Source organism: Rhinatrema bivittatum, chromosome 2 (assembly GCF_901001135.1).
Source record: "Rhinatrema bivittatum chromosome 2, aRhiBiv1.1, whole genome shotgun sequence".
In the NCBI taxonomy this organism is placed as follows: domain Eukaryota; kingdom Metazoa; phylum Chordata; class Amphibia; order Gymnophiona; family Rhinatrematidae; genus Rhinatrema; species Rhinatrema bivittatum.
Window position 1 is genome coordinate 736,214,283 of NC_042616.1, and position 26,556 is coordinate 736,240,838.

Here is a 26,556-nt window from a genome sequence, read left to right on the forward strand (position 1 = left end):
GTTGCAGCTCATTGTCAGGTTACACTGTCATATATGACAAATAAATTACCCTTCTTTAAATACTTCTTGAAATTTGCTTGTACCCTACTATAGTTACTTTGCTCTTGGAGTTTCTTTTTCCCCGTAATATTTGTGCACTGTTTAGCTATTGTTAGAACAGTGTTTCCCAGCCAGTGTGCCACAGAAAAGTCACCACTGCCTGATGCTCAGATCCAGGCCAACTCCTGAGCTCTGTTCTCAGCACCTTGTAGCAACAAGTGACACCAGTGGTGACTCTTAAATGTGAGGTAGGGCCTTTATGAGAATTTGTGTAATCATGCATGCCACTTCTTGCATGAGCCCCAGAGTGTGGTAATTAATGGGCAGCGTTTAAAGCGCACTAGCTGCTTTGTGCAGAGAACACATTGCATTCAGTATCTTCTCATCTTTCCCTTGCTGAGCTTCCTCCTTTGAGTTCTTCAAGCCTCTGTCTTATCTCCATGCTGAGTAAGACAGGGACATTGTGCACTGAGCACTAGATATGACTCATTCTGAGTGCTGGGAGCAGCAGCAGTAGAGGAGCTCTGGTAGTCACGTGGCAGCCAAGGTAACTAAAGGAGCCGATTGCCTGCACCACACTGACTTATCCCTTCTCCTGCACTTGTATATAGAGGGAGCTGTGCCTTTGTAATGTGCTCATGTGTATCTCCACCCCCGCTCTCCCTTTGTTTAAATTTTGGAATAGAATCTGGTGGGGTTTCCCATGCTTCTTCTGTAGCTCTTCTTTTGGCCATGAATCCACTCCACGTCTGCACTTCTTGGTCCATGGAGGCAGGTGTGCACACATTTTTGATAATGTAGATGTGCCTTGGACCGTGTTAGAAGACTTGACCACAATTCACTTTTCTGACTTTCCTAACAATTAAATAAACTTTTGTTGAGGGAGTTCCTTTTTAGATTTGATCTTCCATTCCCTCTGTGTTGCCCCCTACTGTTTAAAACATGACTCAATAAGCATTGAAGAACATTTCTGACTTTTCTGTTATCTATCCCTTTTTTTTTTTTTTTCTCTTATTTCCTGTTTGTTTTTATCATTGTACAACTCATTTTTTGCTCAATTAGAATAAATGTGAATTCCTCCGAGGACAGACAATGTGCATCTCCGGAAGATTGTTTTCCAGTCTTCTTGCAAATTTTTGATGAGCCCTACTTTACATTTTCCTTATTCACTGCTCTGTTTTATATGTCTTGCTTTTGGTGTTGCACTGAGCTAATGAACATAAGAAATGCCATACTAAGTCAGACCAAAAGTCCATCAAGCCCAGCATCCTGTCTTGTGCAGTGGCCAATCCAGGTCACAAGTACCCTGTAGGATCCCCAAAATTAGATCAATCCTTGCTCATAACTAGAGATAGGTCTACATGGCTAATAGTAGTTTATGGACTTTCCTCCAGGAACTTGTCTAGACCCTTTTTAAATTGGGTACTTGCCAGGTTCTTATGGCCTGGATTGGCCACTGTTGGAAACAGGATGCTGGGCTTGATGGACCCTTGGTCTGACCCAGTTTGGCATTTTCTTATGTTCTTATGTTCTTATTTAAATCCAAATATGCTAACTGATTTCACTATATCCTTTGACAACAAATTATATGTTAACTGTGTGCTGAGTGAAAATATACTTTCTCTAATTTATTTTAAATGTGCTATTAGCTTCATGGAGTGTCCCCTAGTTGTAATCCTAGTACTATTTAAAAGGATAAATACAGAGGTCAATATTCAAAATTCAAATAGATGAATTACTCACAGTTATCCATGTAAATAGCAAGATTTGAGATATTCAGCCACTTTAAGCCTCTTAATTACTTTTTCTGGCTAAATTACAGCTGGATAAGTACTTAATTATCTGGTGGTTTAATTATCTGGCTAACTTAACCAAATTTTAATGATATCTGACTGAGATAGCCAGATAACTTTAGACTTGCTTCACAGCAGGCCTCAAGTTATTTGGCTTTGTGTGGGCAGATAACTTGCTACTTAGACTGATATCTTCAAAAGATATCTGGGTATGTAGCGCTTAAAAAAAAATAGTAATAAAGGGCTTATGGGCCGATTCTCAGCCTTCCCCTACCAACTCTGGTTATCTTTCTTGTTGGGTCATTCTCCAGTACCCCTTTTTAAATACAAACAAGAATGCTCCCCCTCCCACACCATCCCTGGTTCGGTCAAATTATCATAAGCTCTTGCCGCCCTGTGGGCTTACATAGCTGTGTCGCACCCAACCCTACCCGGCCCCTATCCCCCGAACCCTAAAAATCTCCACTAGGAGCGGGGTATGCAGTTTCCCATTCCCAGTGCAGTCCAGAACAGTTTCTGTCAAAGTTGCGCTGGTAGTGTACAATTTTCTTGATGCCTTGAGTCTGCCTCCTTCAGACTACCTTGCAGTTGCTTCCTTTCTATGCTTCAAGCTTCTTGCTTTCCCAAGGTCTCTTCTGAGCCATATATACCACTGCTCTGAACACTGTAATGCTTATTTGTATGCCCCTTTAGTAGGTCCCTAATATGTACATGATGCCAGCATCTCAAGAGGAATCTCCCTTCACTCATGGGGCCATCAGATTTCTTCACATGAAACAACACAAATTTTCATAAGCTGCCTCCTTATTTGGGGAGGGGTGGGGGCATTTTTGTTTGAAACTTCACTTAAATTAAACAAGTAGAGGGAGGAGATAGACTAAGTATCTTTCCTTGTCAGTAGCTCTTGGATGACAAGATTTAAATATGAGCCTCTAAGCTTCACAGTACTCTGTGCTGTTTGTATGACTAAAGCAAAGGCTTTTCGGCTTTGTTACAGATAATGTGGAGATCTAGCAGTTAAACTATTGATTATAGTGAGGACCTGTTTCACAGAAATGGTAGCAATTTCCATGGAGCAAATAGCCAGATTTGTTGGGCAGTTTTGCAGGTTTCATGCTTACTTACATGTAAGCAACATCCATTTTTCCTAGGACAAGCAGGATGGTAGTCCTCACACATGGCTGACATCATCAGATGGAGCCCTGCACGGAAACGTTGACTGGCACACTGAGCATGCCCAGCATGCTATTATCCATGAGGCCATGTGAGGTCCCTCTTCAGTCTCTCTTTTTCTGTGAAGCTTTTGCCTCACGACTATGGAGCTCATGCTCAACTTTGTGGAAAACTGTTTTCTTCTCATTTTTTTGGATCGCGCCGGGTCCCTCTAGCTCCTGGGGTTAGTTATCAGACATCACGGTAAGTTTTTTTTATGTTCTTCGCAGTCTATTCCCAATGGTGCTGCTTCCCGATGGCTGCCAGTCATCGACCATGCACATCGCTCTTTTTCTGATGGCATCGTCCAATATCTGACATTGTCCCCAGTGCCCCTGGACTATGTCCATCACAGACCCCCCCCATGAGATCTGTCTTTTGTGCCTGGGGGCATCGCATGATGTCTGGGGCTGCACATTTTGTGCCCAGATGACTCCTAAGGGCCGTCACGCTCACGCTTCGATAAGATGGAAAAGTTGTTTGGCACCAGAAAGTCTGAGCCTTCAACTTTGGCATCGGGGGGCCTCGACACTCAGGAGACGCCAAGGGTGGGGACCTCGGCTCCAGCGATATCTTCCCCACTACTGGGTTCTCAGGTAGAATTGGTTGCGGGGGATTGTCCGCTTTCCGTCTCTTCCAGTTCTGGTTCCTCGCCGTCTCCCTCGGCTTCAGGGAACGACTGGGACAAGCATTGGGGGAAATCAAGAAAGCATCGCCATTGATTGCTATCGTCCCATGGCTCTAAACTCGGGAAGGCACCAGCACCGACTGAGCTGTCCCTGAAGCGGCCCTGGCCCGAGGAGGCATCACCTATTATTGAGGCTGAGGACCTGAGACAATCCCCATCGATTCCGGTAATGAGCACTGATCCCCCTCAGGGCTCCAACAGGGATCTGGTTTCATCTCCTCTTCCTCATGCTGTTCTGTCGTCGTCAACATTTCAAGAGGAGTTGGAGCGTTGAATGCGGCCCTGCTGCGACCGTCACGGGAACCGACTCCATCGGTGCTCACACCTTTGCTAGAGAGGCTGGATTTATCGCTCGGTATATTGCTGACTCAGCCTCTCCCGGTGTCCTGGGCACCCTTGATGCCGCAGGGGACACCTATTACGAGAATGGATCATTGGACCAGCGGAAGTGAGAGCCAATGGGGAGGAGCCCCAGAGGTACCCTTCTGACAGCAGGCGAGGCTAGAGGGGACGTGAGACCCCGCAGGGACTTCACCACTACCAGCCCTCATTCCCTGCAGATTGAGCCCTTAGGTACCGGGGCGGCTGGACTTACGTGGGGTCTCAGACAGATGATGAATCATGTAGAGTAGCAGGCAAGGATCTTGACAGGTAGCGAATCTCGTAGTCAGGCAGGCAAGAGTCTTGGCAGGCGGTGTGGCTCATAGTCAGGCAGGTAAGGGTCTTGGCAGGCGGTGTAGATGTGGTCAGGCAAAGTAAGGGTCCAGGAAACGGAGCAGACGAGAGACAGGAATCAGGAACAAGGCAACAGGAATTCCGAACAGGAGCCAGGAGTAGCCAAGGCAAAGTCTGTGGAGCAGGCCTTGCCTTAAATAGTTGCAGGGCTGGGAGGAGGAGTCCTGACCCCTCCCATGTTGCTCCCTGAAAAGGGGACATGTAACGTGCGCGCACCTGCGCCTGGGAAGCTGGAGGTCAGGAAGCAGGCCTGAGTGGGCGCTGGTGGCGTGTCATCCTGCGTGGTGCGTCGGGGAGAGCGCCAAAGAGAGAGGCCATGGCGGAGCTCACTGGCTGCGGCCGCCGACCGAAGCAAGGCTCCCGAGCCCAAGGAGGTGGAGTTGACCGCGCCAGTAGGTGGGGGAGTCTGGCTGTGGTTCTCCGCAGCCGAGACTCGCAACAATACCGGTGCAACCCTCGTCAGACCCTATTCCGGTGGTCAATTCTTCCAATGAGGGAGGACCCTCGGGCTTGGTGATCCCGCTCCCGTGGACAGCCCCTCGGGCACATTACCCCTTCTGTGGCCTTCGGGATTGATGCCTTTAGGTCCACTGATTCCCTCGATGCCTCTGTTGGCCACGGGGCCTCCAGGGCCAGCGCACCCTTCAGTGCCCCCAGAGCCGCCGGTGCCCACGCCTAGGCCTTTAGGACTTACGGTACCTTCGGGTTCCCAGCCTAAGGGCACTATAGAGGCTCCCCCTCTGGTGCTCCTGGATACTCTCAGTGAAGGATGTTCCATATGATTCTTGGGAGGATGAGGCATCCCCATCCTCTTCGGAGGACTCAGAGGAATTGCTTTCCGCTCCGCCTCCCCCGGAAGACCTGACTTTTGCTGGCTTTGTGAGGACTATGGCGGAATCGGTGCCATTCCAGCTCTTGATGAGCAGGACTTCATGATGCTGGAAGTCCTCCAATTTGTGGATGCCCCTAAGGAGATCGTGGCAGTACCGGTACACGACATCTTTAAGGATCTGTATGTCCAGCTGTGGGAGCATCCCATTTGAATCCCTCCAGTGAACCAAAAGACCGATGTGGTTTACTTGGTGCAACCCACCACGGGATTTGAACGCCGCCAGCTTCCACAAACATTCTTAATTATAGGTATCTGAAGCAGTGTTTCTCAAACCAGTCTTGAAGTTCCACCTACTCTGTCTAGTTTTCAGCATTTCCACAATGACTATGCATGAGAAAGATTTGCTGCACTACCTCACCTGATTGTGGATATGCTGAAAATCAGACTGGTTGGTTGTGCTTTGAGGACTGGGTTAAAAACCTCTGGTCTAAAACAGAATGATGCTGTTCAAGAATATACAGATTTAGAAAGCATGACTTGCAAAATAAGATAACACGAACACCATTTTGTGAACATTTTTACATCCTGTTTTATACAATAGCTAGACAGTATAACTAAACTAAAATTGGAACACTTTTAAAATCCATTAACTGACTAAAAGTAATACTTTTGTTCCCAGTCCTGTCTACAAGAGCTGAGAAGACAATTCCCTGGGAGTCACAGAGTGAAACGATTAACTGGCATGAGATTTGAAGCAATGGAAAGGTAAATTTTAGCTTTTCAAAATGAATTCTGAGTAGAAGGCACATAGTCAAGTTTAACTCTAATTCCATAAGGAAAAATGTGCAATTAAATTTAAAATCATGTGCATGTGGTAACAGTTGTCTGTGCAGAAACTGCAGCTCATCTCCTAATATTCTGCTTAGAATGCAAGTAGCAAACACTTTCTATATGTTGCCTTGATGCACCCTTTGGTGTGACATATGTTTTGCAAAAGTAATATATTTCTGTAGTGGTGGGAATTGAATCTGCTGAGCCAAGAAGCTTTTGCCATTATTTATCATGGTTCGTTCAAAATCAGGTCCTCAATGGATAAGTGAAATAGCCAGCAGAATTTGACAGCCCTATGAATGATGGTCAACCTCCTACTATATGTTAGGATACATGAAAATAATTATTTAATTTGTTTCATGAAAATGCATGCATTTCAGATAACAGCTGCCATGCATACATTTTCATGATGTTTCTTTTGTTGAGACATAAACACAAATATTAATGAGCCCAAGAGCATATCTTTAGAATACTGATAGGAGTTCCATGTTCTTCTACTTTACAGCAACAGGTTTTTATTTATTAAAAATATTTTTTTAGTTGATTTTAACATTTAAATAAGAGCATCTGTGACCTCTGCCTTAGAACATTTGTATTTGTTTTGTTCCAGGATAGTTTGTTTGCCCTGAGCCCTTTCACTGCTTTGAAGCAAATATTTCTATAGATTTCACACTTCTGTTTCAGTAATAGGAAATGTGTTGAAAATCAAATTTGCACAAAAGAAATCTCTAAACCTGAAATGATTTCTCTTGCTGCTATTATTATGCTGAATCTATGTTTCAGGTTTAGAATACTTTTAATACAGATGGTTGGAGTTCTTGTAATCTGACTTAGTTTTTGTTTTATAATAAAGCATGTCAAATATTCACGTTCAGAATTACTTTTTGTTCGTCTAAGATGTTAACGCTAATGATCTCTTGAAAATCTGGTGGTGTTATTTTGTGTATGCTAGAAGATCAGAAGTTCATTGCTACTAAGCAATAGGAGTATTGTAAAGATTAAGTCTCTAAATATTGTTCTTTTTGTGAAGCACTGAATGATCTTTTGGGACTGAGTATATGCTTTGGAAGTTGTTTGAGACATGGTTTCAATTTTCATTTTTGGAATAGGTATGATGATGCTCTCCAGTTATATGACAGAATATTACAGGAAGATCCAACAAACACAGTAAGTGAAATGTTTGCCCATAAGAGGTAATTCTAGATCTTACAGTTTTTGAGCAATGATTTGGCTATTTGTAAAGCAGTACCAAAGTCACACAATTATGATTTGGCTTTAAAAAATAGCTTATTTGCATAATGCCATTTTTGGTCATCAGGTATTTACATTTTAAGTTACGTTGTGTTTTTCCTTTTTTTTTGTTTTAAATTGTATTTACTTAAGGGCTGATGCAAACTGCTTTCTTGCAGGCCGATACAGAAAAACGCGCGGGAGAGCGGGTGAGCGCCCGCTCTCCCAGTGCGTGCACAGGCCACTCTCCTGGGCGCGCGATTCAGGAGGGTGGCCTATGCAAATTAGGGCCGCGGTAAAAGGCGCTAGGGACACTAACGCATCCCTAGCGCCTCCTTTTTGACGGGAGCGGCGGCTGTCAGCGGGTTTGACAGCCGACGCTCAATTTTTCCGGCATCAGTTCTCAAACCCGCTGACAGCCACGGGTTCGGAAAACAGACGCCGGCATAATTGAGCGTCCGTCTTCTGACCCGTGGGCCGCGGGCCGATTTTTAAATTTTTTTTTTAAATTTAAATTTTTTTTTACTTTTGGGGCTTCCGACTTAATATCGCTATGATATTAAGTCGGAGGGTGTACAGAAAAGCATTTTTTTCAGCTTTTCTGTACACTTCCCTGGTGCTGGCTTCTGAAAGCGGTTTGGCTGCACATTTTACTTTCTGTATCTCGCAGAAATAATAGGGCCATCAACATGCATTTGCATGTTGCGGGAGCTATTAGTTTCGGGGGGGGTTGGACGTGCGTTTTTGACGCGCTATTACCCCTTACTGTATAAAGGGTAAAGCTAGCGCGTCGAAAACGCACGTCCAAACCTGGGCTAACAGTGCGCTCCACCGGAGCGCACTGTACTGTATCGGCCTGTTGGTTAGTTTATTTGCTGCAAGTGGCTAATTGACAAATTCAGCCTTTTTGGTCAATTAAACTCTAGATGCGCAGCCAAATAGTTGTTTGAATTGGTACTTTAATTTTTAACATTATCACATTTTTATTCATAAAATAAGTTTCTCCTATTGTCGTAATACCATAGCATAAATTTCTAATGATGTCAGGGTAAAGAGGTGATATGTCAGGATATGAATCTGAGTCTTCTTGGTGAGAGGCTTGTGCTCTGCTGGTGAGGCCATAGGATAGCTTAAATTGAAGAGCCCCAAGCTCGTGTTAGCTGAAACACAGCCATGCCTTGAGGATCTGAATTGGTCCTTGGGTGGTTCAAAAAGAGATTTTTGGGAAAAGCCCAGAACTCAGGCAACTCGACAGTGTTCATTGTAAAAGCGGTATATAAACCCTTTTAAATAAATGAGGGCTGCAAAGTGGAGCTGGCCCTAATATGACAGTGTGCCTATAGCGCTTTGCTCTATTCCCAGACTCACACAGGATGGATTTGCTGCATGGAAAACCTTAATTTTAAGATGTGTGTGTGAGGTTTCTTTTTCTTTTCCTTTGGTTATATCCTTAGGCTAAAGGGCCTAGCTCTGTCTCTATTACAATGGTGTGGTCTACAGACCTCCAACTCAGACAGAAGAACTGGACAGTAATCTGACTGAAGACATCCAAAAGGTGGGAAAGAAAGGCGAGTTGCTCATTGGAGATTTTAATCTGCTGGATGTGGATTGGAGCATCCCTTCTGCAGAATCTACAAGACGTAGAGAGATAGTGGATGCTCTTCAAGGTGCTCTGCCCAAACACATGGTAATGGATCCCACGAGGGATGGTGTGATATTTGATCTGGTGCTCACCAATGGGAATAATGTCTCTAATGTCCATGTAGGTGCCCACCTGAGCACCAGTGATCATTAGATGGTATGGTTTGATAGAGCAAATAAGATACAGAGAAGTCGCATGAAAATCCAGGTTTTGAATTTCAAAACTATAGACTTTTTCAGAATGGGAATGCACTTGGAGGAAGAACTGGAAGACTGAGAGATAATGAGTGAGGTGGAACAGTGGGCCAAATTTAAAAGGAGCCAAAGGCCACAAATCTCTATTAGAAAAGTTAACAAAATAAGAGGAAAAAGTAACCAATCTGGTTCTCAAAGGAGTGTCTAAAAAAATAAAGGCATAAAGAAGTGTTCAAGAAGTACAGAGGAATCCAGAAAGAGCAAAACAGGGAAGAATACGTACTGAAAGCGAAGGAGACAAAGGAATCAGGAAAGCAAAAGGTCAGGTGGAAGAAAGGATTGCCAAAGAGATAAAGCAAGGTGAAAAAAACATTTTTCAAATAAAGGAGGACGGCCTGAGGTGGTATAGTGAAACTGAAAGGTGAGAGAGCAATGTGTGGAGAAAGATGAGGAAATAACAGAAATATTAAACAAATACTTCAGTTCAGTATTCACTAAAGAAGATCCTGGAGATGGACTGTTGGTGGTTGACAAAACCATGGATGGCCGTTTTTTAGAAGAGAATATATGGGAAAAGCTAGAAAAACTGAAAGTGAAGTACCTCAGGGATCAGTTTTGGAACTGTTCTGTTCAATATTTTTGTGAGAGACATTGCAGAAGGGATGGAAGGTAAAGTTTGTCTATTTGCAGATGATACTAAGATCTGCAATATAGTGGACACTCCTGAAGTAATAGAGAGAATGAAAAACGATTTAAGAAAGCTTGAAGAGTGGTTAAAGACTTGGCAGCTGGGATTCAGTGCAAAGAAGTGCAGTCATGCATCTGGGGTATGGTAATCCAAAAGAGCAGTATGTGATAGGGGGAGGTGAATGGCTAATGTGTACGGAGTGGGAAGAGGGTGCTTGGTGTAAAAGTTTCTGGCTATATGAAGGCGGCAAAGCAATGCGACAAGGCAATAGCTAAAGCCATAAGAATGCTAAGCTGCATAGGGGGCACTCCATGAAGTAGCACATTTAGAGAAAATTCTTTTTTACTCAATGCACAATTAAGCTCTGGAATTTGTTGCTAGAGGATGTGGTTAGTGCAGTTAATGTAGCTGGGTTTAAAAAAGGTTGGGGTAGGTTCTTGGAGGAGAGGTCCATTGACTACTATTGATTGGGTTAGCTTGAGGAATAGCCACTGCTTTTGCTGGCAGTGGTATCATGGGATCTACTTAGAGTTTGGGTACTTGCCAGCTACTTGTAGCCTGAATTGGCCACTTTTGGAAGCAGGATGCTGTGCTTGATGACCCTTGGTTTGATCCAGTATGACAATTTCTTATGTTCTTATAATACCCATGTTCATATCCTTGTTGAGGCCTAACCTGGAGTATTGTGTTTAGTTCTGGAGCCCATATCTCAAAAGAATAAGGTAAGAACAGAGACAGATGACCAAAATGGAGTGGGGTCTGTATCTGAAGACTTATGAGGAGTGACTGAAATATCTAAATATATATTCTCTGAAAGAGTGGAGGTGCAGATGAGATATGATACAGACCTTCAATTATCTGAATGGTTGTAATGATGCACGATCTTCAACTCTTTTCCATTGGAAAGGAAACTGTAGAACTAGAGGATCAAGAAATGATCCAGGAGGGGGACAACTCAAAACCAACATCAGGAAATATTTCTTCACAGAGAGGTTGGTGGATGCTTGAAATGCCCTTCCAGAAGAGGTGGTGAAGACAAAAACAGTAAACAAATTCAAAGGGCGCGGGATAAACACTGTGGATCCCTAAAGACTAGAGGTTGGAAATGAAGAAAAGAGTGCATGGAGGCAATCTGCACAGAGGGCATGGGGATTGCTATCCTTAAACAATTAGCCTGATGTTTGTGACACAACTGCAACATTGTTCTCTGCTTCGATGGGGGGAGGGGAATTATCTTACGATAACAGCCAACACTCGGCACCGACTTTTATGTCCAGAATACTGATTTGCAGACAGTAGGGATAAAGCTCAGGACTGTTTGTATGGCCAAATGCAAAAAGCATTCAAGTAGCATTGTCTGAACTATAATGAAGGCTGCTCATTCTGTAATGGCTTTGCTTGGTTTAGATTGTAAATATTGCTACCCTTAACAGAAGGCTTGAGGTAACCTACATAGAGCGGCAGTTATTACCCTAAGCAACTTGCTGGGCAGATTGATGGACCATCTGGTCTTTTTCTGCTGTCATTTTTGTTTTAAGTTAGCACTCCAAAACAGAGGGGCCATTGCAATATCACATGCATTAAAACAGGTGCACATCTTCCTCTCCTGGGCACCCAATGCTATATTAAAATGAACTGCTTCGTTAAAAAGGAAGGGCTAAGTAGAAAATGCATGTCCCTAACGCTCAAAAGCATAGGGCACCCAGGAGCTGTGGCTGTGCGCTCAATAAGACCATCCGTTTTCCTGCCCCGCAGATGATTTACATGCACAGTAGCATCGCTTTTGAGCATGTATATTATGTGTACATTGTGCGCCCAGCCTGTGGATATAGCCTATTAGATTTCCCTTTAGTTTTCATCACCGCAAGCAGTAGGAGGAACCAAAGAGAGCAATATTATTGTTTGTTTTTTTTCATGCGCCCTTGGTTCGCAGTATGACTTAACACGCCAGGGCTGATGTTAAATTTGCTATATTAAAAAGGATGCATTGAGCGACTGGCGTTTTTCTGCATCGGGGGATAATAGTTAATAGCCTTATCGACATGACATTTACATGTGATGAGCTCTATTAGCTACATGTTTGTTTTAAATGTGCGTTTTGGACGCACTAATCTCCTTTTTGCATCGGATGTTAGTCTAGCGCAGCGCTTCTCAACCGGTGTGTTGCGACACACTAGTGTGTCGCCAAACACCGGCAGGTGTGTCGCGTTTCCCGGTGTCCCACTGCCTGTTGCACTTCCCTTTTCCCTTTTTACAGCCCCCGTGGGCCAATTGGAAGCCTCCTTTCTTCCTACTCCCATTGACCAATGGGAAGCCTCCTTCATTCTGCCTGCCCCCATATAGGCCAATCGGAAATCTCCTCCCTTCTACCTACCCGTGGGAGTAGGAAGAAGGGAGGAGGCCTTTGATTGGCCGGTGAGGCAGGCATCACCTAGCCCAGAGGTGGGATGGGAGAAATAGCAGTTTTGAACTCCGACGAAGCAAGGCCGCCACAGCCTGTGGCGGCGAAGAAGAAACCCGACCGAGACTACCACAGGAGCCCATCCCCATGGTGGCGAAGAGGAAACCCGACCAAGGCCACCACGGGAGCCCATTCCCATTGTGGCGCAAAAAGAAGGACCGCTGGAGTAAAGCCGCGGCGGAACTGGAGCCCATCCCTGCAGTGAAGAAAGAATTTTTTTTTGGTAAGAGCGAGGGTGTCTGTGTGAATGAGTGCCTGGGTGAGAATGAATGCATGGGTGAGAGCTTATGTGTGTGGGTGTGAATGGAAGCCTAGGTGAGAGCTGGTGTGGATGGGTGCGAGAGCATTTGTGTGTGATCGAGAGCTTGTATATAAGAGACCATGTGTGTGATTGAGAGAGAGACTGGTCAGGAGGATGACTGTTGTGAGAGAGACCGAGACTGGTTGTGGGGTCTAATTGGAGGTGTGTGTGTGTGTGTGACTGATGTGGGCGCTAAGGAAGAGGACTGTGAGGACAGAGCTTCAGCAGCCCTTGCTGCTTCTGGTGAGTGCTATTGGCATGAAAGGGAAAGGAGTAGGAGAGTTGCTGGAGAGGGTAAGTAAAAGTGGCTTTTTAAATTTATTTTTCTTGATTGACTGCCATTTTAATTATTGGGTATAATGTGATGTCTGCTGTTTTGAAATATTTTTTGATATTTGGACATGTTTTAATAATTTTTATGAGTTTTTAATTGTTGGATATTATTCTGTTCAGCAGCTGTTTTGTAACATTTTTAGTATAGATTTACAATTATTTCTGTGTGGGGCTCTGTAGCAGCTTGGCTTATTCTGTTTTCCCAATAGGAAATGCATTAGTGTTTAGGGCCTGGTTTAATAGTTTATTTCTTAGACAGGATTGTTACTTTATTTATTTATTTGTTTATTTACTTAAAGGGGTTTTTTTACCGACATTTGTAGGTACATCTGTTTTAGTGTGTTCCATAATACAGGTGTAACTTTCTGCGGGTTAGTTTGTGTGCATTATTGCAAATCCTGAAAGTCTATTAGGTCTATATTTCTCTTTCCATTTCTCCAGGTTCGCACTGCATGCAGAGTGGCTTTTTTTGTTTTCCATTCCAGTTTCTGTCTCCATATTTATAATTTGTGGTTTTTCTGTACTTGGTGAAGGGTTTGTGACCAAGGTGAGGTATTTAACTAGCATGTAGGAATTTGTATCAATCTTATTTGTTGTGTTTTCTCAATAGAATATGCATTAGTGGTAAATTACTGTCTTTTCATAAGGAAGGCTATTTTGCCTGGTAGTAAAAGGAGTTTGTTTTGCTTTTACTGGGATGTCATCAGAACCAGAATATCTCTTTTGTATGGCGAGTTGTACAGGGTAATGCCCTAGATCTGCTCTGCACTCATTGCTGGGGGTTGAGGGGATTCCTGTGGATGCAGAGTGCATGTTTACATTTAGCCCCATGATGGTCACAAGTTCAGTGTGTCACACATGTGAGAACCACCTGTCAGGTGTGTCCCGGCCAAAAAAAGGTTGAGAACCACTGATCTAGCGCATCCTAAACGTGCATCCGACCACACGTCAACCTGTGCACTAGGCTCAGCGCATTTTATTGCATTGGCCCCAGTGTTAGAATTTTTTTTTATTGATTCTTTGGGGAAAAGGAAGAGAGTTCACTAGGTGCTGGCAACAAGCAGCAATTTGGCTACAACCCTCTATATGACCACGACCTAAAATTTGTGTTCATTTCACGCTCATGTTATAAACTCTGTTTGCAACTCAGTCCTGAATTCTGATTTTGAATCTTATTGGGAAGAGAAAAGTATATATTACTTTCTCCACATCAAAGTGCACTAACAGGCTAATGGAATAAGTTGCACCCAGCCTAGCGCATGTGTTTACTTGCGGCTGGGTGCGCATTTCATATGTTTTAAAATAGCATCCGATGCAGCAAGGAGATTAGCACATCTAAAACACACGCTGTAACCAAAGCTTATCAGATAGCGCCCACTGTATTTAAATTTAATGTAAACAATGACATTAGCTATTGCCACCCAATGAAGGAAAGTCCGCCCAACACATGTTTTTTTACACCAGAAAATTAATTCCAGCTCTGGAGGTGGAGGAAAATTTACTTGCAGTCAAGGGCTCATGAGAAACATAAAAATGTGGTCCTTGGTATTGCAATAAATGTGCCCCTTGTAGGGTAGGATTGTTTAGAGAGAATAATGTAAAATGTAGTTATTTTGAGTTAGAACAAAAAATTTTAAAAAGTATATAGGAACTAGTTTTGCGGTGCATGATGATTAGCTAAAGGGCATCTTAAAAAACAGTGGGTGATTCCTTTCCTTTTGGTAAACAGGCAATACAGATTTCTGTAACTTCATGAAAGTGATGCACTTTTGTTAGGAATGCACAATTTAGACATCTATGCGCCTGATTCAATATACGTTTGAGTGCCATAAATGCACATTTCTCCATAGCATGCCCTTTTTATACGCTAAGAACATAAGAACATGCCATACCAAGGGTTCATCAAGCCCAGCATCCTGTTTCCAACAGTGGCCAATCTATGCTATAGGTATTTGGCAAGTACCCAAAAACTAAGTCTATCCCATGCTACTGATGCTAGTAATAGCAGTGGCTATTTTCTAAGTCAACTTGATTAATAGCAGGTAATGGATGCTGCTTCAATTTCTTTCTCATTAGAATACTGCATCGGGTAAACAGCGAGTGTGCATGTGCACGCTTTAGAAAAATGGATGCTCAATATGAATCCGTTTTTTGTGCATGTCGTAATGCCTGTAAGAGTATACAGTTAAGACTATTCTCAGGGACTGTGTATCTATGATTAACCTTATACAATGATTGCACGGGAGCAAATTCAAGAGCTACTGCAACAGAATCATCTCCTGCAGAAACAACAGCAGGAGAAATACCAAACTCAGGGACTGACAATTGAAAACCTGACCCAGAGGTGTCTGCAGCTTGAGGGCATGGTTCAGAGGAACTACCCAGCCCCTAGCTCACTATCACCAAAACACTTCAATAGAAGTAGAGGATTGTACTGAGGGATCCTATACCAATGTGACCTACTCTTCCAGTTATATCTAGAATACTTTCATGAAGAAATTACAAAGATTTATTGGGTAGTAATCTTTGTTTCAGGAGATTTCCTGAAGTGGGCTATTGTTTTAATGAAATGAAACAAGAATTTGATCTGGGAGAGATTTCAGGAAGAGTTTCCATGGATATGTTCTACAAAACGAGGCCTCTTACATCTAAAACAAGGCAGAGATTCAGTTCTCTCTTATGTAACTATGTTTCAACAGCTACAGGGGAATGAGCGAGTTCTGTGGCATCAGTTTTGCTTATGACTACACAAAGAAATAAAAGACAAGTTAGATTGGATAGAGATGCCCGCATCCCTGGAAGAGCCGGTGAATACCAGTATTTTTATAGACTTGAGAATGGGATAGCGACAGGGAAGAGCATGGAAGTGTTTTGGAATGGCCATATCCTTTTGTGTCAAGTTCTCATCTGAATATTTTGAGGAGAATTCCCCTGAGCCAAAACAGGTAGATGTGACTTGCCCTCAGAAACCGGAATAGAACAGCCATGACCTTGGTGTTTATGGAATATAGGACTGCTTCTATGGCCAAATCTAAAAGCAAAGCATAATTGTCTGAATTATCAAGAAGCCTGCTCACTCTGTAAAAATGTTGCTAATAGTAATTTTGTTATGAGTTTGACAGTTGTTTGGTTTTGATTGTTAATATTACTACCCTTAACAGAAATGGAGAAACCTGCATAGAGTAGCAGTTACAACTATAGGAAACACTGGGCAGACTGGATGGACCAGATGGTCTTCTTCTGCCGTCATTACTATGTTACTGTGTTATGTGATCTTGATCATTTCTTGGATGGATGTTTCACAATAGGAATGAAGACTCAGATTGCCAGGTCACCTGGGATAGGAAAATCCTGGACTTCAGGCAATAAAAGAACTGGATCATACCAAAGAAATGTGGACAAAGGAGTTGGAGTAGGATTGCTGCTCTAGTACAGACCAAGGTGGCCCGAACTCAAGCACAGGATCACTTCCAGGGAGAGGAGTTTATGGAAAAACTCCATTAAACCATTACCTCCCAAATGGGTGAGATTATGAGTCCTATAATGCCTGTACTATCCTAGCTGAGTGAGTCAGTTGTGCAACTCAAAAGAGACCTAGAGCACCAGAAGGAAAGTGAGCAAAACGTTTGGGAGGTGACTCAGGAATTAAATGAAGAATTAATTACGGACCTTGAAGATAGCTCAAAGGAGTATAGTTTGTTTGAGAAGGTTTCCTCACAGAACTGTTTGTGCCAGGGTAATCCTCCTCAGCAGAAAAAGAGAAAAAGTCTCCAGCAGCGGGCTGCCTTTTATCAGGCCTACGACAACACACACAGGTTAATATGTGCAAAGAAATAATAGCAGCTGCATCTTCACCAAAGAGAAACCAGCTTCTGGAAAAAGAGAACCAGGAACAGCAAGTGGCTTCTGTTCAGGGGTCTCTGCTAGGGAGTTTGGACCATATGAAGCTGGGAAAAAAAGACCCAGGTATAACATCCTTAGGGATTTCATAGATGAGGATCTCACAGAATCCGGTGGAGGAGACTTGGATTTTGTGGACTCAGAGGAGCCAGATTTGAGTCTCTTAGAGCAAAATGCCTCTTCTGTGAGACCAACTTTGGGGTGTATATCCAGGTCAGCCAGACCATTATCTCCAAGATCAGACTCAATGGACCCAAACTTAGTCTTTTCATGGCTTTTTTTTTTTTTTTAAAAACAGAAAAACCCTGGCTCTAGTTAAAATGAGAGCCTATAGAGGGTGCTAAAGGATACCTCTGGAGAATGGGCGGGGGGGGGGGGAGGATGTCAGGGCAAAAATTTGCTTTGTAAGGGTTTGAACCTGGACCTACCTGGTCAGAGGCTTGTGTTCTACTGGTGAGGCAACAGGATGGTTTAAGTTCAGGCAACCACAGACCAGTGTTAGCCTGAAACACAGCCATACCTTGAGGATCTGGATTGGTAATTAGGTGGTTCAAAAAGAGATTACTGGGGAAATCCCAGTGTTCAGGCAACTCAGTAGATGGTGGGCTGCAGGATGGAGCTGAACTCGTATTGGAATGCTCGTGAAGTAACCTATCATGAGTAGACCTGGACAAAACATTCCCAGGGCAATGGACTATTTTAGACCAAGTTCAGTATAAATAAACCCGTGTCTCGTGAATAAAAACTCTCTTGCTTTCAAGTATGACAGAGACCGGTGTTGTGTTTAAATGGCCCTTATCTTGCAAATAGCTGGAGATAGTTCTGGAGAAAACCAGAGTCTTTGTAGATTGGGATATAACCTTTGAAAGGACCAATAAAATTGATGATGTACCTGAGCTTTCTAAACCTCACAGTCATCTTCTTCAGATCTGAAGGTTTTAATAGCTTGTGTACAACATCTTTTCTCTGTGAATAAGCAGAGCTGAATTAGCCATGACATGTATGATGTTATTAAACAGACCTTTCTATATAAGGGCATATAATTGAGCATGTGTAGTTATTCCCATGCAAGTGTTGCCTTATGAGCCCCTTCAGTCTTTATCTGAGCACCAGCATGGACATGTACCCTATCTCTCTCTCTGAAATTTTTTCTTCAGTTTTCTGCAAAATTCTTAATATCTCTTTTCTTCAAAGTTGCCTTACTGTCTCAGCAGCACGCAAACAGAAATTTTCAGTGCTATTTAAAAAAAAAAAAAAAAAAGAATATTCTTCAAGATGTCTGGTAAGAAAAAGCCCGCTGTGAATATCTTTATGGATCGGGCATGTGTCCATTACAGATGGACATGACATTTGTTACCACTGCCTTGGACTGATCACAACCAGACTGTTACCATGTGGCTGGATGTCCCGACATTCAAAAGTCGAAAGCCTGGAAAATGGAGGAACTGTGTAAGACACTCAGAAGCCGAAGTCAGTCTTCTTCTGGAGTTCAACCTCGTCTGCCTCAAAAATACCTACCCCTTTGGCAGAGCAAGGCGAATCATTGGAGTCGAGCAAGCATAGAATGTTGTGGAATGCATTGAAGAAAAAGAAGCGCCACTCAAAGAAGCCATTGATGCAGCCATCACCAAAAAACATCAAGGCTCAGAACTGTTGGTGCACCCGGCACACGATTCTCTGGTGCATTGAGCTGTTGACATATTGAGCCCCAGAACATGAAATGCATCAAGCCTCAAACATTTGGTGATTAGACCATCTGAACAGGCTGCTTCAGTACTTCTGATGCAGCTGTATGGTGACCTGATGAGAGTGTTGTCAGGGGCAGATGGAGGCATATGATTCACATACTTCACCTACCCCATCAATTATCAGAGCATTTATATCAACAAAGTTAATAAAATAAGAGCTATGTCTGAAGATGCCATACCCCATTTGTTCTCTGGTACCTCTCCTATCTAATCAGCTTCAGTACAGATTCTGCAGAGACAAGAAGATGTGCAAGATTCCATTCTAGTATCAGACAAGGATGTTCCTCTAACCACGCCAGGACAGAGGGCACATCAGTTCTTCAACCAAGTGGCAGAGTTGATAAAGGGTTTACTTACCCTCCTGGCAGCTAAAGATAAGGAAGGTACCTTTCAAACTCTCCAGAATATCAGTTTTGCTACCTCGAGAAGGAGTCCCATTATTTCCTTTAGACAGCTAGAAGAAAGTAGACCATTCAGTCTTGTGACTGAGGCTGGAAGGATGTAAGGTTTGCAAAAAATAGATACAGATTTGTTCTGTTTAAGAAGATAACAAAAAAAAATGACCGCCCCTTATAGACGGTCTACACAATTCAATCACAAAACAAACATCTGAAATCAGAATGAGAAATCTGGTGCACCACTAAGTTTGCCTCTAAATGGATTCCGTGATTGCAGGTTCCTTCTGATTGGTTATTTTGCCACTGGGGATTCCTACAATGCAACTTTCTTTATTATTAGTTGGCTTACATCATATGCCGTTTGGTATCATTGTTTTAAAATCTTACTCATGTATTGTTAGTCTTTTTATGTGCTAGATGCTGATTCAGCTATGAAATGTTCCCTAGACTAATTTTTTGCTGATGTACTGATAAGCCTCATCCTATATTTATTTACCTTTTGAAATGTTCTTTTGTTTGCTGAATGCTTGGATTGACTGCCCTTATTTCTGAAATTTTCTGTTTGTGTTTGCAGATATTTGTCCCTCTCAATGCATCGTGTGCAAAACACGGTCCATGTTAAGTGACTCACAGCACTTTGTTTATACTACTTTGAAGCTTATTCTGCTCTTATTAAATTGCTAACTATAGAATCTAAATTGGACAGTTTAATGTGCATTTTTCATGCAAAATATGTTATGATGTATGGGAAAAAATCTAATTTTTCATATTTTGCACCGCCTGTGGGTTTCCACACGGCGCGCATTGATTAAAGCCAGTCAGGTGGCAAAAAGGTATGCCGATCAGCGACGGAGGCCGTACCCGCCTCTGAGACCTGGTCAAAAGGTCTAGCTGAGCACCCAATTTATTCGCCTGAAGCTGCCATCAACGCGACTGGCTCCTCGATTTATTGGGCCATTTCCCATCCTTCGACGGATTGGTGCAGTATCGTATCAGCTTCGGCTACCGCCTTCACTCAAGATACACAACACGTTCCATGTCTCCCTCTTGAAGCTTCTGGTAGTATCTTGGCCTTCCAGTACGCCTCCGACTCCCCAACCTATCGCCTCTGAAGACAACCTCACCTATCAGGTCCAAGAAGTGTTGGACGTGCGAAAGCATCGAAAGAAATGGGAGTATCTGCTAGCCTGGGAGGGGTTCGGCCCTGAAGAAAACACCTGGGAGCCATTGGCTAACATACTAGACCGGGGCTTGCTCGAGCAGTTTCATAAAGACCATCCGTCTAAGCCCAGGCCTCCGGGGAGGCGCCCTAAAGAGGGGGGTACTGTTGTGTGCCGCGGACACCCGCGGCCACGGCCCCCTACTCGAATCTGATGGTGGGCCGCCGTGGCAGCGACGGGGGAGGCGGCTGAATCAGGTGCCCTTCGTTCCCGCGCATCGGCACGGGTCCCCGGGGTCACCGTCGAATTAGGAGCCGTCCCTGCTCCTCCCTGGCAGCGTCGGGTAGCCTTCCTCCGTGGTCGGGAATCCAAGATGGCCGCCATCATCTTAGGCACAAGGCCATGCCTCCTCACTGGATTTAAAGGGACCTCGTCCCTTTGAGTGCCTGCACCTGTGTTAAATGAGCCAAAGCAGAGGAAGTATATAAGGAGACTTCCTCTGCTCATTCCTTGACTTGGCAACGTCTCCTGGTAGCGTTGTTTGAGTCTGCTTGTTTCGGTGAGTCTTCTTGTGCTTTGGATCCTTGCTTCCTGGTTCCTGTCTCATCTTAGTGATTCCTGGTTCCTGACTTTGAGGTATCAACAGTCAAATCAGTTGATGTTGGTAGACATTTCAAGCTTGTTATTTAGTGTGTTTTTGATAATCAGCACAACATTGCTCATCAGAGTTTATTACATGTCTTTCTACACCAAATACTCAAAACATGTCACAAAACTAAATATAAATTAAAATACAACATATTACATCATTAAACACATCAAAAAGCATCAACATATAAAATACTAAAAAAAATTTAAAAGTATCTGCCCCCTCAAAACCTGAATGCTGCAGCCTGATATTATATACTCCTACCTTTCTCCATCACTCTCAAAAGGGACACCATCTTTGGTTTACCCCTTCGATGGCAACCTGATGATGGGCCTCGCTTTAGGTTAACCTGGGATGACATCATCTGAGGTGGGGCCACAAGGCTTAGTAAACTTGTTGTTGCTCTGTAGAAAGAGAGGTTATGTTGATATTGAAAAGTTTTTAGGTTTTCATTATGCAGTTTAATCTATATGCTATAATTCTGCATCTGACTGAAGGACATTTAAGGAGTTTACATCTGATTATTGTTTCAGCAAACACTATTTTGCTTGCATTCCTTTTGCCTAGAGAATGAAATAAGAGCTGAGAAAAGTCCCATTTTAGGTGATGTTTCAGTTGGAAGGTTATGAAGCACAAGAATAAATAAGATTTCTGAAAAAGGGAAATAAAGGTGCCTTAGAGTATTGGACACCGCAGCTTATTTCTTCCCTGGAGCATGGTTGTCAGAAATAGAAGCTTAGAAATTACAAGCAAATATCTTCTTACTGTATGACATTAATGTAGCACTGACCCAAGACTTAGTGTCTCCCCCAGCTGGCAGAGGAAGAAGAGTGGTGCTGAAAGGGAAAGTGTGGGTGTATGGTGTCATTCTAAGTTGTAAGTGACCACAGTATGTGCAAGTGCCCAACATCTTTGCACCATCTATGGTGTACGAGTTAAGGCAGAATCCTTGAATTATAATTTCATTGTCTGTTAAGGAATGGAATAAAATGGGAGGGAAATTAAATCTTAAATTTTGAAATTCTCACCTATAATGTGATGCATTCAAACCTTCACACTGTTGTACAAGGTTAGCAAAAGTCTGGGTATGTCTTTTCAAACATAGAATCTCCTGGTTCATAATGATCCACTTATTGATTATAGTGACAGAGAAAGTGTAGACTCTGTGGTACTTCTCAGTCAAAGAATGCTTATCTGTATCTGTTGACTTTGTAACATGTTCTGTGGTAACAAACTTTGAATGACGCAAAATTGTGGCATGATTTATCTGTGATGCAGATAGCAGAAAGAATGATTTAGATGTAAGAACAGGAAGGCCAGTTCTCATTCAAAGTGTCTTTGGCTTACTAGGCGAAGAAGATGAACAATTGCAGGAAGTTGTGGATTCTCTGTTGTATTGATTGTTGACCACATATTTTTATTATCTCTGATTTTTTTTTTGTCTATAAAATGTCTATAATAGGTGAGATAGAATGCTGCATCATTGGGATATCAAATTCTATTGTTAGGTGCTGTCAAAATGAGACTGCAATGCATCAATTAGGTTCCTCCAACTGCATAATACCTGTTGTAGTGTGGACTTGTAAAATGTATGGACTCTTTTTTATTTTTATAATTGAATCTAGTTTATAAAAGCATAAATTACGGTAGCTGTTAATGGTGTTACAGAGCAGTAAACATCTGCACTAAGTCATTTTCCATCTTGGACTGGTGGGCAGGAACGACTAAGGATTGTTCCTGCCCCCTTCTACTTAGTAAGCTGGAAGACCTCAGCAAGGGGTAAAGTTACTTTAGGAGGAGGGAAGATTTGAGAGAGGGATAATTACAATTTTTTGGCAGGGTGGTGGGCAGTTGTTTTTTGCTTAATTTTTTTTTTAAATTAAATGTTCATTTTTGCTTCAGTAAATGAACCACAATGAATATTAAGCAACTGAAACCTGAATTTATAAAGAATTTTCCCTATATACCTCTAATAATAGCCATAAATATGAACAAATGTAATTACTGTATATTTTTATACCCTTGATAATAGAAATGACATCATTAGGACCCTACTGTATGTGTTAATTACTGCAATGTGCGTCAATATGCAAATCATGCATTAATTAACCATGTGGGAGGAGTTAGGGTGCAGTTTAATGTAATGTTCGGCAGTTAACGCATGCAATAACAATTTATTGCTGGAAATAACTACACCTTTTTTGACTGTGTTTTCCCCGTGATAGGACCAAAATGCTTTTGAGGGAGAGAGAGAGACGGACTCAGAATTAGGCAAATGGGTCAGTTTACTATTTATATCACTGTTACGGTGGGTCCTTTAAATTAGGGTGAGGTGTCAGGGGTGGGGAAGGCTTGAGGGGCAGCTTGAGATACACTATCACGTGTCCGAACAGCACAGTAGACACCTGTGAAAATTGGGTTTCATTCGAAGTGCTGAGAGTTGAAAGAAAAGTAGATTTGTATCTCTCTCTCTCTCTTTCTCCCTATCCAGGCAGTAATGCAGGGCTTGATATGAAATTTATTGTAATAAAATAGCTGTGCGATTCAGTAACCAGAAAATTCATCTAACCACAAGCCTTTTTCTTATCGTGGGTGTTAGACCTGTGAAATTTCTAGCAAAATGATGAATCCAGTGGTAAGTTTGAACCAGAGGCCATGGAGGCTGAAGTGACATACCCAGTCCCGCTGTGGGATTTGAACCCTGGCTTACTTAGTTAACAGCCTGCTGCTCTAACCTCTAGGCTGCTCCTTACTAAGAACAATGACCCAGGATGTATAACAGATAACGGGCTCAGGTGTTGGGCCAGGAGGATACTCAGCAGGTCTGCTAACATGCAACAGAAGGGGAGACTGGCAGGTTTCTTGGGTGGAAGCCTGCTCACTTAGGTCCCCTTCTGTAACATTGTTGCTCAAGCACTGAGGACCAGCAGTGGAGCCTTGGGCCAACAGGTGGAAACTGTAGAAGAGAGATCCAATGGTTCCTCCCAAAGTATTAGTATAGTCAGGCTCAAACACCCAAATTAGATTTCTTTATCTTGGTATCTAACAAACAGCTGTGGCCATTAATACCAAATGGCATGGTCTACGACTTGTTTGTATATTATGTGCATGTGAATGGAGGATGGCTGAGCCGGGTGTCTCACCTGCTACAATTAAAATTATGTGCATAATTTGGAAAATTTAAAAGTGTGCATGGAGGTGCAGACTCCTTCCCAACCCTGCCCTCAGAACACCTCTTGTCATTGTGGGTGAGTCTCTACTTGTATACTTATACCCACATATAGGGTGGGCAATAATCAAAAAGCCCATTTTTGCAGGTAAAGCATTGTTTTTCTCACTGAAATGGCTTTTACAATTGCCCTTCCTATTATCATGGCTATACATGTCCTGTCTTTATTAGAAATTCCTATGTGTTTGGCTTTTTTTTTTAATCTGTGAAAGTAGAGTTTCCTAGTGTGTGGACAGATGGACTCAGGACCAGTGGGTTATGTTCCCCTGCCAGTAGATGGAGATGGAGCAAGCTGACATCACAGTATATATATACTCCTGCAGTGACACTAGCCTGCCAGTATTCTCCTGTCTCCAGCAGATGGTGGATGTGCATCTTCCTATGGGGATTGCTTCAGATTGTAGAAGGAGAATTTAAAATAGAATAAGGAAAGCCCCCCTCTCCTGTGGTGATCTCAGATGGTTCCTCCCCCAGTTGAGAATTCTTGAGGTGATATCCGTGGTCCCTCAGATGTGTGCCTTGGTCCGGTAGCTGGGTTTCCCAGCGGGGACTTACCTGATTATACAGCTTAAAAGAGGTGGGTGCAGGAAGCCAGCGCGGTAGTGACGGCACATGGCCTCTCTCCCCCCCCCCCCCCCCCCCCCCCCCAACAGATGGAGGCCATCTCTGTACTCAGCCGGTAAGGCTGAGCTCGGGTATGTTTAAAAAAAATAATGTAAAGGCAGAGACAGTGTAGAGAGGTTTGAAGGACTTCCTTCGGTCTTCATGCTCGGTACACCGTTATCACTAAGCGTAAGGGTTCCATGTGAAAATGAGTCACCCTCAAATGATGGTTGACATTTTTGAGATCCAGAATGGGACGAAAGGAGCCCTCCTTTTTAGGCATCCAAAATAAATGGAATATTGCCACATACTTTCTTGAGACGTAGGCACTGGAACCATAGTCCTCAGCTGGAGAGCCTTAGAAGCATAATTTGCCTACTTCTTCTGCAGGGAGTGGCAAAGAGACACTATGAATGCATCTCGAGGAATACTAAGAAATTCCAGTGCATGTCTTTCTTGCTCTTCAGGACCTAGTGATCCAATATGATCTTGACCCACCTCTGATAAAAGAGAGAGGTATCCCTCTATCTCTTGTTCCCGAAGGTAGGAAGCTCAGGAGGATCCGCCACCCAAGCCTTCTCCTCACTTGGTCTGTCAGGGACAAAAGGACTGAGACCTACCGAAAGGCCGAGTCCTCTGAAAGGTCGACCCTCTGTAGGGACGAAAGTGCTGAGAACCCCGGAGACAACCCCTCATACCAGAGTGGTGCTGTAACTGCTTATCCTCCGGCAATCAAGGGACCAGACATTTTCCCCACTTACTGGCCAATTTCTCCATCTCGCTCCCAAACAAGACCGAGCCTTTACAAGGCATTTTTGTAACATTAGCTCCAATGGAATGACTGGTATCTCCCATGCCACTCTGCCTTAATGCTGTGGCCCTCATCCTACACCTTCAGATCCTTGTGCCACTCAGCCTTGCTGCCATGCATAGATTTTACACCTTATATTCTTATCTTATTTCTGCCTGTATCTTCCTGGCATACTCCAGCTCTTACACTTTGAGGACGTCTTGTCAATCTGGGGTGCTGCTGTATAATTCTCCATGCTTTTGAATTCTTTATCTTAATACCACTCTTTCTGATTCTTGGTCCCTTTATCTGTACCTTGGAATTTTTTCTGCTACATTTTCTGCTTCATTCCCCCTTCATGTTGCCTTAGGGTCTGGATGCCTCTTTTGGTGCCACTTTGCCTATCATGCTGCCATCAGCTGTTCATGACACTATTGTTGGGTAGCCACACTCTTAACCTTGAGGTATTCTTCCTCCTCTTATTGCTTCTTTGCTTCACTTAGAGAGCTCTTGTCAATCCGTAATCCTCGTACCCCTTTGCAGAGCCTTAGGCTATTTTATGCCATTTTTTTTAATGCCACTTTGCCATTTTAAAAAGTACTGTGTGACTCTTTCCCCCTTTTGATGATTTTTTTTCTCCCAAGTTTCATTACAATTGATATAAAATTCACTATTCTAGAGCCTATTATAGACTAATAATTCTCCCATATGTTTTAATGGAAAACAAATGAATAATTGAGCATTTTTTCGTTTTGAAACTAATGAAACAAATATGGGTCCCAACAAAACAATCCTAATAACCAGTAAGAAAAAAGAGATGGTAATGCCCTTATATAGTTCCTTGTTGAAGCCTTACCTGGAGTACTGTGTTCGGTATTGGAACCTGTATCTCAAAAAGGATAGAGACAGCATGGAGGTGGTTCAGAGAAGGGCGACCAAAATGGTGTGGGGTCTGTATATGAAGACTTACGAGGAGAGGCTGTAGGATCTGAATATGTATGCCCTGGAAGAGAGGAGATCTAGAGGAGAAATGATACAGACCTTCAGATACCTGAAAGGGTTTAATGATGCATGAACGTCAAACGTTTTCCATTGGAAAG

General features: G+C 43.1%; 1 protein-coding gene across 1 annotated transcript in view; it reads left to right on the top strand.

Annotated features, from left to right (window-relative positions):
- Positions 1–26,556, top strand: part of EMC2 (ER membrane protein complex subunit 2) — a 235,768-nt gene that overhangs the window by 82,185 nt on the left and 127,027 nt on the right. Inside the window, exons 4-5 of the mRNA XM_029591902.1 lie at positions 5,979–6,064; positions 7,240–7,297. Coding sequence (XP_029447762.1) covers positions 5,979–6,064; positions 7,240–7,297 — 144 coding nt within the window. The remainder of the gene's footprint in view (positions 1–5,978; positions 6,065–7,239; positions 7,298–26,556) is intronic.